Source organism: Ischnura elegans, chromosome 7 (genome assembly GCF_921293095.1).
Source record: "Ischnura elegans chromosome 7, ioIscEleg1.1, whole genome shotgun sequence".
NCBI classification, from domain to species: Eukaryota; Metazoa; Arthropoda; class Insecta; order Odonata; family Coenagrionidae; genus Ischnura; species Ischnura elegans.
Genome location: NC_060252.1, coordinates 50,041,600 through 50,054,800, shown reverse-complemented (window position 1 = coordinate 50,054,800; position 13,201 = coordinate 50,041,600). Strand labels below are relative to the sequence as shown.

Below are 13,201 nucleotides of genomic sequence, written 5' to 3'. Positions count from 1 at the left end.
TTTAATCGCGTTTATAATACACTATTTCTTTCGACGATTCCTACAAGAAACGTTCTTACGAACTTCGTTATTACGAACCTCCGGTTTTTCGGTCCCATGAACTTCGTAATAGCGAGAGTCTACTGTACTGTCTTACTGTGGGATGATTGGTCTTTACATTTTGAAGATTGAGGGTCTGAGATTTTTATATTTTTTGTATCATTTTTATCAAACACTAGTGTATTTTGTTTTAGCTTACACTCATTTGAGTGTAAACAAATTCAAAATATGCAATATTATTAGGAAAAATATGTGTAGTAAACATACATGATTTTGATTGGATATTTCTGTTGTCATTTGATGATACATATTTCAGTTAATGATCATATGCACTTGCTTTTTCTAGCATTACAAAGAGGGTAAAAATGTATCCTCTAGATATTTTTCTGACAAGGAACATGATTGATTTATAGACGAAGGAATAAAAACAAAATATTTCCGAAATGCATTGCAGTTTGAATCTTTTATCTCCATAAAGGAGCAACTACACTGCACTTTATTCAAAGTATATGAAAAAATTCATACATAAATGACCCTTCATATGATGAAGTTTATAATACCAACTGTAGTTAAACAGCTTTTCAACATAGTGTGTGAGCACTTTTGGCAAACAGCCCAAAACTGCATTATTCCAGATGTCTAGTCTTTCAGACTTTTCCATAACAAGGAAGTTAACTACAATCACAAACAATATCACAGCCTATTTTTAATAAGCTTTCCTTTTGTGAATAACTTCACTCATAGTAACAAAATGCCAGTAGTATTTCAACCAGCAATAAGTGATGCCTATCGCACAATACGATGAAGTCATCATGAGAGGCAAAAAAGGGTACCTCTTATCAAAACCCATTAAAACATGGAAAATATTTTCATACAAAAATAGAGGTAACAGGCCCATCAGATACAAAGATTCGAGCCTTGATACGAATGGTACCAATGATAACTTTCGCGGAATGTGAAATAAATTACTAAGACTGATGTAACTATACATGGAATGCATGACAAGTAGCAATGCCTTGAGAGGTATCTCGAATGTAGTAAAGAGCAGTGGAAACAGAGAATAGTGACCCACCGTGGCAAGTAGGAGGTACACTTCAGCTTCCTTCTTCCAGACCACAGCTAACAAGCTGAAAAGAATGAAATATTGAGTAAAAAATGAGTGAAACACTAGAACTTCCTTTTCAGTGAAAGCAGTTTCTCCTTAAAATTCAAAAAATGAATTTGAATTCCTATCCTGAGGAGGAACGATGCAGTTGAAATTACCATTTGGTATATGAAGGGCATAGAGGGCAAAATCCTTGGGTGACATCAATTTCAGCCTCTCTTCATAATTCTAACTCTGACTGTGTTCTAATATGTCAGCAGCAAGACCTACAAAAGAAATTCATAAGAATGCTTGGTGTCTGACTTGGCTACACCTTCTGCACAACACCTGACAGCTATTTGCAGAGTCGTTTGTATCTATCCGCCTTCAACAGGGGTGCCAACATGCTGATGTAGTTCTACTTTTCTGACTGGTGAATGGCCTAGTCGACAGTCCAGTACTCCGGGAGAGTATTGACTTGTCAGTGCCAAGGGATCTTTGATCAATGACCATCTTTCCCTGACAGTTCTCTACTATGCCTATCGCAGTGGGCTCTCCCGACTTCTCAGAACAGGTAGTGCAGCTGCTACACTCTTGGATTTCTTCAACGAATCAAATCAACTGATTTTGGCGTTTCTTGGTGGAACGATAGGATATTTATAGTAAAGCAAAAATGCAGTACTGTTCCACAAACTTTTATCTGCTGTCGACTAGTTTTGTAAGCTATAGCGTCATTATCAAGACAAAAATTTATATTTACTTACTAATGCCCAGAGAATGGAACTGGCCCACCTACCGCAAATGTGTGATATTCATATGCTTTCGGCTAAGTCTGGGGTGAACTCTACCCTCACCTCTCCAAATCAACCTTAGAGTTGAATCACTGTATGAGTGAACCTGCTTACAGTTTTAATTTGAGGATTGGAGCAGTGACAGTCAACCACTAAGAAATGCATTGCAAGAGGAAAAGCAGGTAAGTATGAACTTACTTGTAACCCTTTCATTTCATCCTACTTAATTAGAATTTTTGAAATACAAAATTATTTACCCAAGCAATAACGAAAAAGCTCACTAATATTTCCCTTTACAGTCACTCCATACCTTCTTTCATAGGATGCCTAATTATCCCCATGAATATGTTGAGGATGGCTTCAACATGAAGGTGTCAGACCAGGTAAATACAGTGCAGCCTCGATAAAACGAGACCCCACGGTGCTCCAATAAACACTCGCTATAGCGAATTGTTGCTTTACCGGAGGTGGAGCAAATAACAGCCAATATATCCCTTTGCGAACAGTTATACAGGAACAGGAGTGGTGCGGCGACAGATAAATTTATTAATGATAAACGTAAGTATAAATCCAGACGAAAGGCAATGTTTTTTTTGCATCACTAAATTTCCTTACTCAAACAATGACTAACTATTCAAACAATTTATAAGCGCCGCACTGAATAAAAATCATGCAAAGCATTGTTTTTTGGTCATGGTGTCTGCCATCAAATGCTTTCTATTCACTCAACTCACCGACGTGCGGGTATGCTGCCGTCTGCTTTCTGCCGCCCGAGGAACAAAAGAAGATCAAGCATTCGGGAATGTTAATGCCACAATATTTTCACCAAAATGAACAACTTATTTATATCGAACAACAGTTTACTACATGAATTTGAGACTGAGCACTCCATGTTAACTTCATTTCTAACAGATCGCAAGAAATTACAGAGATAAGGTACTCTTGGTAAAGGTTTTCCGGCGATCTCTCCGGCGAAACCCTCGCTATGGCGAGTGGCAACACCAAAAGGGCCTCGTAAATACGAATTTTTTTACATGCTTATTATAGAGTCAATTGACGGTGCATCGGCTCTCTATCGTAATGGTGGGGGTCTCGCAATAGGCCGTACTCGCGAGGTTCGAGTATAAACAAGGTTCCACTGTATCTTGGAATTACGAAAATTTCAAATCTATCGTAGGGAACATACATAAGAAATAAGTAGAAGAATGATAATCATGAATGCTTGGAACCAAACGCATTCTGGATCAACGATATTTCCAGTGAATAGATCTGTTACCTGGATGCAGGCAACACAGCAATACAGAAAATATTTTTTGGAATGTGCATTGGCATCAAGGGAAATGATGCATTGTTAAGTAAAGTCTCCTCAATGTGAAATTAGCTTAACAATTAGACTACTGATATTAATAGTAACAGCAAATGAGATAACACATAACTCTAATGTACATGGAGCATGATATTTGCCATGAAATAATCATTTGGCTTAGCCGGGATCCGAACCCAGATCTACAGATTGCCTGACAGGTAGGCTACCATTTACACCACCGAGTCATCTTCTTCCAAAGCAGATCTTGGACTGGGTTAACCAAACAAGGTGTTGACATCTCAAGTCTGCCATGTGGGACAGGAGGAGGAGATTGTGCTTACAAAGCCACTGTCAGAGTATAAACCTCCTTAGTTGCTATTCCGCAACAAAGTTTTCCAAATCATTGAATGGAACAAGTGACTTTGTAAGCAGTCACATGCGCAGGTGATGAAGTTTGCCATGAAAAAATTGTTTGGCTTATTTCATCCTTGGAGTACATAAGTTTGTACCTGTGGAAGTGATTGTGAAGAATGTCACTTGTTCAATGCAGTGCTTTGAAAATTCTTAATTGCGCCACCAGCCAAAGATTCTATTTTTCTAATTGAATTGCACCTGATCCTGATGCACCCGAGAGGTGGATCAGGATCATGCCAGGATCTTGCAATGATATTACTCCTGTAGCCTGGTCTACAAGTGAATATGTTGAGGATTGCACTTTCAGGCGCTGATTTTAAGGAGGAGGAGGATGGAGAGGAATAAAGGAAAGAGTTACCACCACTATTTATGAGCCCAACGATGCATCCTGGGTAGGAATAGGAGAGGAAAGAAAAGGGAAGGACAAAACTGATGCCGTCATTAGGGTGAAACTTAGATTGAAAAATTAATGGCAAAAATAGATCGCATCTTCTTTAGGCCGATTTACACGGGGCATATAACTGCGCAGGTTAGAACTGCATTAATTTCTCATTATGATGTGCAATTGTGTGAATGCACCAATGAATTTAGAACAGGGGCTAGTTTGCCTGCATCCATGCATTCCAGCAATTCACCGCTTTGCATGATGCAATTTTGACTGCATCTTTGAATAAACGTCAGATTGTGCGATTACATTCCACGGGTAAATTGGTCTTTTGAGAATGGGAAGATTATTACACAAGAAGAATCATTCATAGATTTTTCTCTAGATTGTACCCAATGACAGTTAGCTTTTTAGGAATTACCGTATATATCTCCGAATATAGTCCCCCCCTAATTTTTGAGGCTTCAGCTTCGGGAAAATTTTAAGAAATGCGTTTGAATATAGTACCCCCCCTTTACTTTTGCCGTGGGCATTTTGGAAAAAAAAGGGGGGACTATATCCAGATAAATACAGTAAAAAACATTTATTCATTCGTTCAATGGTATTAGGCTCAACTATGTGGAAGTTAATACTTGAAAGTGAAAAGGAGACTCTGTTGACTTGCAATCGAAACGAAATAAATCAATGGAAGTCAACAAAGACTCCTTTTCATTTTCCACTTATGTATTCATTATTACCTGAGAGGAACTATCATGAGAAGAACAGCTTTTTCATGGACATGCCAGCCAAACATGAAAGATCCAAATGCACACAGAACCAAGCAGCGAACAAAGTGGAGAGGATTTTTTGGAGCCATGAACAGCTTCAGAAGAGCAGGCTGAAAAAGGGATAACAGTGTCATTTCAACAAAGAACTCCATAAAGATGTACATAACTGAAAACAAGTGACCTTAAATTACCTAACCGATCATGACTTTTCATTGTTCTCCGCAACATGCAACAATATGAAAACTGACTGAGGTTTAACCTCATATGTATTTGTGAAATTCCATAATAATGAAGCTTCCCTATACTTAAACATGAAAAATTTTGTTCGGGCCAAATCGTAAACACAAAATTTAATTAAATCTGCATTTGCTACATCATGGACCTGCTGTAAAGAGCTTTGCACCAAGGCAGGAATTATTCACTATAGATATTATTTATAATCACTCTCTGTGACTTAATGAGTAATTTTTAAGAACTGTATTCATTAGATAAAAATGATTTACAGTAATGATCCAATTAAGACATTTGAATATACATATTTTCAAGTGCTAAAGGTACTAAAAAGGTACATACAGTTTAGGAAATTTTATATTTAGTATTTAAACAACATACATACAAAATAATCCTCATATTGGCCCACTTTGCTTACCATAAAGACTAAAAAAATGCTTACCAATATGGAGAGGAAGACAAAGATGAAAGTTGTACGTGGCATTATTGATGGTAAGACAGAATGTTCATATTCTTGCACAAGACCTCCAGTCATGGCGGCAGAAAAATTTGCACTCTGAAAATATCCAGCCTTCTTACCTGAAAAGATATAAAGTATAAATAAACTTCAAAGATATTAAAATAAACAAAATTTTAATTATGATATTTTAATTATTATTAATAGCATGCTTTCTATAATTAGGGGTAGAGCAACAAATTTTTGTCACATAAATTCTAGGGAAATTCCACAAAATATCAAAATACATACATATTATGATAACACAAATAGAGAGAGAGTCTCCAGAGAAAATATTAGATAATTCATTGAATTTTCAGTCACCGAGGACATAAAATGTAAAGATTTGGGACTATAAACACCTATTCACATCAAACCTACTTAATTTTGACAAACCTCTAACCTTGGGATTCAACTTCCATAAAACTCACTCAATGTTGAATTCTTTTATAAACTCTACACGTCTATTTAAGCAAAGCACGACAGAATTTTTTCTTAAATATATTCACTAAAACACACTGAAATACATAAATTTTCTCTCAAATATTAGCATAGTAATAAGAGGCTTTCTCTCACACTGTTAGACAAATCATGAGTAAATCAATAATTAAATAATATCAAAAATAAAATATTTTATTTACCATGGAATATTGGCTCCGCTGAGCAATTAAAAACTTATTTGACAAGCAAAGAAAAATAACTTGGTACACACAAACAAACAAAATATAAAAATGCTCACAAAATTGGTAAAGAACTCTCCCCCATGGTCTTATGCCTTCCTTGGCCGGGATGGTCAGAAAATATCAGAATTTTCCGAAACAGTCCCCCATCAAATTTGTGAGTACATATTTTTCTTTTAGTGTATGTATACCAACTTATTTTTCCTTGTTTGTCAAATACATAATTTCCCATCTTTATAACCAGAATCCTTCTTTCTTCCGTCCTTCAGGTCCTTCTTGCAAGTGAAAACTTTTTAGGATTTTACAAGACAAAATCTCTTTCCCATAACTATGGGTAATACCCAGGGCTGGGCAGTATTTTGATTACAATTATTGTAAATGCGTATTTTAAATACATTTGTAATCAGTATTTCAGATATTCAAGGCTACACCAGGCTTATTATTTCAAGTACAATCTTCTTTGTAAAAGGGAATTATTTTATTTACTTTTTGTCAAGGGATATTTCAAGTTAACTTGGACGTCTGCTTTAGCATACGGATCACGATCAGCGGCGAGAAAACTCTTAATCAATTTTAGAAGATTCTTTAATGGTAAACCAATCGTTAAATAATAGAAATGTTGGCTATGATTCTCGCTATTGTTTGCATTTGGTTTAATATGGCCCAGAGGAACCGCAGATTTTGTCGCATGCAGATAAATTTATGCCGTTACAAGTCAAGGTCAAACTGGAGAGGAAGGGAATAATAGAAGTGAAGGTAGCAGGGGAATTGGAAGTAGAGATAGCTGAGTCATAGCTTGGCACTTGCCTGTGTAGACAAATTGCCAAAAGTCCTGGTTTCCTATAACCCCTGCTGCGCGATGGGGTGATTGTGCCCCCATTACGTTCATGGAAGCTCCATGTACCTGTTATCCAAACATGGTGGTGTGCGATTACGTTCAGTGATCATAGAACATCAGTTGCATACCTGGCCACTTGCGCGAGACGTGACTATGCAGCGTGGTGCCTGGCAGTGTAGTTTCCCCCTTGAGGAGCGGTTTTGAAGAATTTCGTGCAAACCAATTTTCTGAATCTCGTAGACATGGGTGCACAGTTTTTGGAAACCAGACATTATATGGAACAGTGGGAATCCAAGCGTAATCATGTTATTGCCACTAAAAAGATCACAGTCGGGAAAAAATAGCAGTGAATGATCCCCGAAAGCAACGTAAAATAGCAGAAAATGTGCATAAATAATATTACATTCCTTGATTTACTTCAATTCTGAAAATAACATGAAATTTAAGTAAAATTTTGGATTATTTGTGCTGCCTCTCCCCATCATTAGCCCGGATAATCGGGAGTATGCTGTATTTCAAATACATTCGGAGCGATATTTTGTATTTAAAAGATTCCTCGGCCTATATTTATCCCAGCCCTGGTAATACCCTCACTTCACTCTTAGAGGGCACAGGTTTTCATTAATGTCTAAACATCAACAACATAGCCGCTGATGTTTCACATCTTAAATTGTCATAAAATTTTGTGAAATAATATACATATGTATTATGCTCTCCAGAAGAACATTATTTAAATAAAAAGCCCCAAGATATCAGTGAACAACATACCTATGACTAGTATGGCCTTATCAGCAGCATTATAAAGGGCCCAAAAGTTTGGAGCCCAATATGCATGAGAGAGACCTCTTTTGAAAGGAAAGAGTCTTGAAAAAACCTGCAGAAAAAAATTAAGACATTAAACTTAGACGATCATTACATATAGTTATGTTTTAACCCACCACTATCTATAGCTTTTATGGAACTACATGGAAAATACTAATCAAAATCATTAACAGAAATCGCTTGATGAAATATTGATGCCTTTTAATTAACTATCAGTGCAATAAAGACAGAGCACTTGATTGAAGAAAAACTGCAATGAACTACCTTATTTGATTGGATGAAATTGGAAATTGGTATGCTGTGAAAAACCAATGTGCAGGTGTTTTTGCTTGAGCATCCAATTGGCCTTGGTTTTCAAGATATTAGCAATACGTATGTATGAGTAAATTAGCTAAAATTATGCAGCCTACTATACAACGATACCACAACATAATGGCAATATAGCCCAATTCACATTTACAGAGACCCTTCTTCTGATGCAATACTTGAGTAAGAGTACAGAGTGGCTATCAATTTATTGCAATACCTATCTATCGATAATATCTCTAATACAAAGGAACATGGGAGGCTCGAGCAAAACCACCAATCTCTTAAAATTTCATTTTTTAACATACTGTGAGGTTAGAATGCAATCTAGTGGTGATCATTAGCGATGGAGGCTTTCATGAATAGGAAAGTATTATCGAGATGATCTCTATGAAAGAGTTTAAAGAAATGGCTAGCAAAGACTTTGATCTGGAGTGTAGAGATTTAAGGAGTAGAAATGAGGGCACTTGGAAGAAGGATCTGTGGAAACGTGGAAGGAGGAGGATGCAGAAAGTTGATGGGGAGGAGGAGCAATGACACGCTATGAAAAGAGAGGAAACTTTAAGATGAGATACAACAGAGACTAGAGGATTTAGATGGAGCTAGTGCTACACAGAAAGGGGATGTTAAAAGCCATGATAGAGAAGATAGGAAAGGTAGAGATTTACGATTCATAGATGCAATGGAAGCCCAGAGTAAGCCTAACAGAGACTAGAGAAGTGCTCGAAACAATGGAAGTCTTATTGGAGCTAGTTCGCGAGCAGAACAGCTCTGAAAGACTTGCAAGAAATAGCTGTTCTGATCCCAATTGTTCCTATTTTTAATGGAGTGGCTGGCAAACTGAGGAATTGTGTGCCATAACATGAGCCCAAAAACTCCAGTAATTCCAACTCTGATGGCTGTCCCTGGGAAAGACTTACATCATCAAAAGTACAAAAAATAGTTTTTTTCAACTCGAACTCCCATATTTTAAGATGATTAAATGAAGACTTATACTTTTGCTCTCTTGACTATTGTTTTCATTTAAATTTTCAATCAAAATTTGATTACAATTTAATTTTAATCATTGAATATATATATACTATATAGTAACAATTGTATTGTGTAGTATTATTATCAATCTTTAATAAAAACCCATTTATCTAAGTACATACTTGTATTTCGTTTTTATATAAATGAAGTAAATAATAATGTACATGGTGATGTACTGTACTGCTTGAGTCTTAACAGCAAGCTTAACATGAGTGAAGTAGCATGGGAAGATAAACAATGAATAAAGCCAGCAATCAGTTCAGTTTAGATCCCTAAATGAGTCTGGCGAGTGGCCAGTACAACTTCCGACAAAAAGTCCCTTGACACTGTTCACCTATCATAACAGTTCCGCCTAACTCCGTTCCGGCACATCTAATAATAATAATAATCTCTAACAGGGGCATGAAGACGGAGCTTCAATTTGGGGGGTAGGGCAAGTAGATCCACAAAATGCTCCATGCAACTATACCTTAACCAGCAGAATGCTTTAATACATAATAAAAATTCTTGCAATCTCTTAAGCTTAAATTGCACATTTACAAGAGCATTTACATTGCACATTTACCTGCTTGATTTCCCCCATGGCAATAAACGGTCCAAAGGACACCAAGAACACCAGTCCAACCACCAAGCCAAGCTTCACCAATTGACGCAACGACTGAAGGAACCAAGGCTTGAAAGGAGTGCCTGGATACCTCTTCTGGAAGCAGTAGTTTCGCAGTAGATAAATGAAGTACACAGGAGATACATAAAGAAAAATATGCTTTAAATTCAGCAGAACAGCAAACCAAAATGATGATGCCAAGTATTGATCCTGGAAGAAGAGAAAAATTTAAAGTTCAGGAGATAGTACCAAAAAAAGATTGGGAGAGCCGTAAAAATAGGGAAACAATTAGCCAGCATTATTTATTCAAAATTCTAGCATCATTTTTCTGAACTTGGGTAACAAATATCTTACATGAAAATTGACAAGACCTCTTCGGTGAAATAAGGTAATGAAGAGAGCAACCTCAAGTCAAAAATATATTGCACAAGACAAAGTCGAAGGTCATGTGTACAACTAAATGAAAAATATTTCCTACAGCTTATCAACAAGGGTCTCCCCTGTACGAACTATAATACTGCCACTAACAGTGCTAATACTGCCTTTAAACAAAACTAGGTTGACAAAATTAAACGACCAAGGTAAAAATAAAGTTGACCAATAGCTATAGCAGACCTTAGCTCAAGCACTCGACTGACTACTTAGCCCCACAATACGAGTTTGAGATAATTCAAAGGTTACCTGAAGCATCCTCGAGAGCGATATCAGCATGATTCCAAAAAGAAATCCATTATACTGGAAATGTATGTGATCCACCATAAGCAGACCAGCATTCCCTAACAAAAGGAGAGCTAAAACAGCTGAAGGAGAGGCCCATTGTGATCCCCATTTACTACTCTTCCTCAGGCTGCTTTTCATTAAATATTTACAGCATCTGTGGAGAATACACGAAAATAACATATCCTTACTTCCAGAAGAGGAATGTATAAAGCTCACTTAATAATATGAATTGAGGGCTACTATTTTTTATGGAAAGGGCCCAGCATAGCGTAAAATTATAAATTGAGTTCGTAGGTACTTACTCGTACGCTCCGTAGGCGTAAACCAAGTCCGTTAATATGACTGAAAACCTCTGAAAGTATACAGTCTGCCAGGAGTCGTAATTCAATCTCTTAATGTCCAGCATTTTTGGGTCAAAAAATGAAGCAATATGAGATAATCCATACTCAAACCACGCAAATAGAGGTGGATAATCTAAAGTCCATTCTGACGTATCTTCGAAGTACCATTTACTGATAGGCAAGCTATAGGTTATTGCTAGCCAATTCCTATGGACTTCGAAGTCCGTCGACCTGCTGTAACAAAATTAATGTAAGTAATAAGACAAATATTTTCCACTCAATACAGACATACAACAACATGCCCGGATTTGTGATGAGAGAACAAGAACAAGCCACTTACTAAGCCGGTATGAAGAGAGCTTTCAGACATGAAAATATGATTACTGCTACACAGAAATGAAGAGGAGGCATCATAATTCGCAATTATTGCCGGCTCTTTCGAAGTTGTCTCAAAGCGCTCCATGAAAACTCGATGCCACATCAGCTGACTTGACCCAGTGACATCTACGCGGATCCGAATATTTTTGGTAACTAATGAATTAACAGTAGAAAAGCGCCAATGGCGCAAAATTTTTGAATAGACAATTTTGGTAAGCAAAAATATTTTCTTAGATATCTTAATTTATCCCAGTATTTCGCCAATTTTCACTTTCATATGTCTACGGTTTTTTTAAAGGAAAAATATCGTTTAACAAGACTACGAAGTGACTGTAGCAGTCTTCCCCGAATGCGAACCGGACTATATCATCGGCCTTCACACCATGTTGTTCAAGAAGCATCCGCAAAGGTAGTAAAAAATAATTCTTTTTGAGCCTATTGCTTTGTTGCATAACGTTTATGTTCGGTATAGAGTTTTATATTGATAATGATAATGTCTTCTTACCACGATAGTGGCAACAATTTTAGAATTAAGTGAAGTTAGATGAATTTTGGTCACTCGAAAAAGAAGGGTAATGCCTTGTATTCCCTTGTCCTCCCTGCTTCAAATTTTCCTTCACTTCCAATTATTATCATCTGTCTGATAGGTACTACAGCATACCGTAGAAACAGTGCGATATAGTTCTTGAAAAACAATTAATCACACGTGTGAATTATAATTTGAATGAAAATTCTTTGTGTGCAATGTCCAATCCCGCTACTATATGTGTTAAGTTTTTAAATACAGCGATGTAAAAATTTGTAGATGGATTAATCTTCAGCACACTTTCATTTCTTAAATTTCTGCCACTCTTCAGTACCTACCCGTGTATCTATGCTTGCAGAAATTTTTACAAATCTACCTATTACATATCCCCATTGGCCAAAAGGTAGTACCTGTCTCCATGCTAAAGGCGTTTTAAAGAGGAGACTAACTGTGAAGGTCATTTCTGCGCCAAGGGAAGTAAGATTGGATGGAACCTCGATGAGGGCATTTTTTTGGACATCCTACTTTGAGAAGTGGAATGCTGCACATCCAACAAATGGGATTAATGAGATTATTTCCTCAAAAAATTGTTTTATTTTAGTTACATATCTTAAAATAATGTATGTACATATATCATTTTTTGTGGGTTTAAAGAAAATTTTTTGAATTTTTTCATTTCAATTCAGTTCTGATTTTGCTTAAAGACTTTTGCGATCTTTGCTTCTAGGGAAGGGGGGTGGGGGGCAGCTACCCCTTGCTGGGTATGCCCATCATACACTTAAGCCGCTGGATATTAACTATGTACTTACACATATTTGACACCTTAGGGCAGGAAAGTTAGATACAGTGAATATGAAGTTGTGACTGTTATCCGGCTGGGAGTGGTTGACAGGGCCTTCTCAGTGATATCCAAGTTGCCCTATATCTACCCTTCTCTGGCCAGTAGTTGAACCTTCAAGATACTGGCTGCCACTGGCCAAGGGCACAGAGCTTAAGTGGCATTTAGCGGCCTCGTGGCATCTGCTACCATTGGTGGCAGCAGGTAGAACATTTTTGAGGTAGCCACCAAAGGTCTACTTAAAAAAATGAAAGAATTATGCGCGTTGAATATTACTTTTATGAAGGAAAAAATTACAATTCGTTATAGTTATTGTTGGAGGTTGAGGTAATAAATCAGCCTGTGACAACTTTTGCACGTCCAATAAGGGCAAATGTGTGGATCTGCCAGAAGTAAAAATGGTTAAAATAGCTCGTCAATGGTGAATTTAGACCTTCACCACTAAGTAGGTAATTAAAGGGGAATGTATGGTCAGGATATGTACATATTGAAATTAATTGAGCATAAAAATTAAATATTCAGAAGTATATTGTGGAATATTCTATTTCTTCTGAATTAACAACAGTGACATTCACATTAATTCTCATGGGGGATAAGATCCCT

At 36.9% G+C, this 13,201-nt stretch overlaps 1 protein-coding gene across 2 annotated transcripts; it reads right to left on the bottom strand.

Moving 5' to 3' along the window:
• Positions 1-474: 474 nt before the first annotated feature.
• Positions 475-11,356, bottom strand: LOC124162167 (probable dolichyl pyrophosphate Glc1Man9GlcNAc2 alpha-1,3-glucosyltransferase). 2 transcript variants are annotated; one of them, XM_046538589.1, is made up of 8 exons: positions 11,197-11,356; positions 10,818-11,090; positions 10,477-10,669; positions 9,757-10,005; positions 7,800-7,905; positions 5,460-5,596; positions 4,757-4,896; positions 475-1,166 (listed from the first exon to the last, which is right to left on the bottom strand). In XM_046538589.1, exons 1-8 carry the CDS (start codon positions 11,268-11,270, stop codon positions 746-748), a joined length of 1,593 nt encoding a protein of 530 aa, XP_046394545.1. In that variant the 5' UTR covers positions 11,271-11,356; the 3' UTR covers positions 475-745. The 2 variants fall into 2 exon arrangements, with proteins under 2 accessions (XP_046394545.1, XP_046394546.1); XM_046538590.1 differs by having other exon boundaries at positions 10,818-11,087; positions 11,197-11,301.
• Between the last annotated feature and the right edge of the window lie 1,845 nt (positions 11,357-13,201).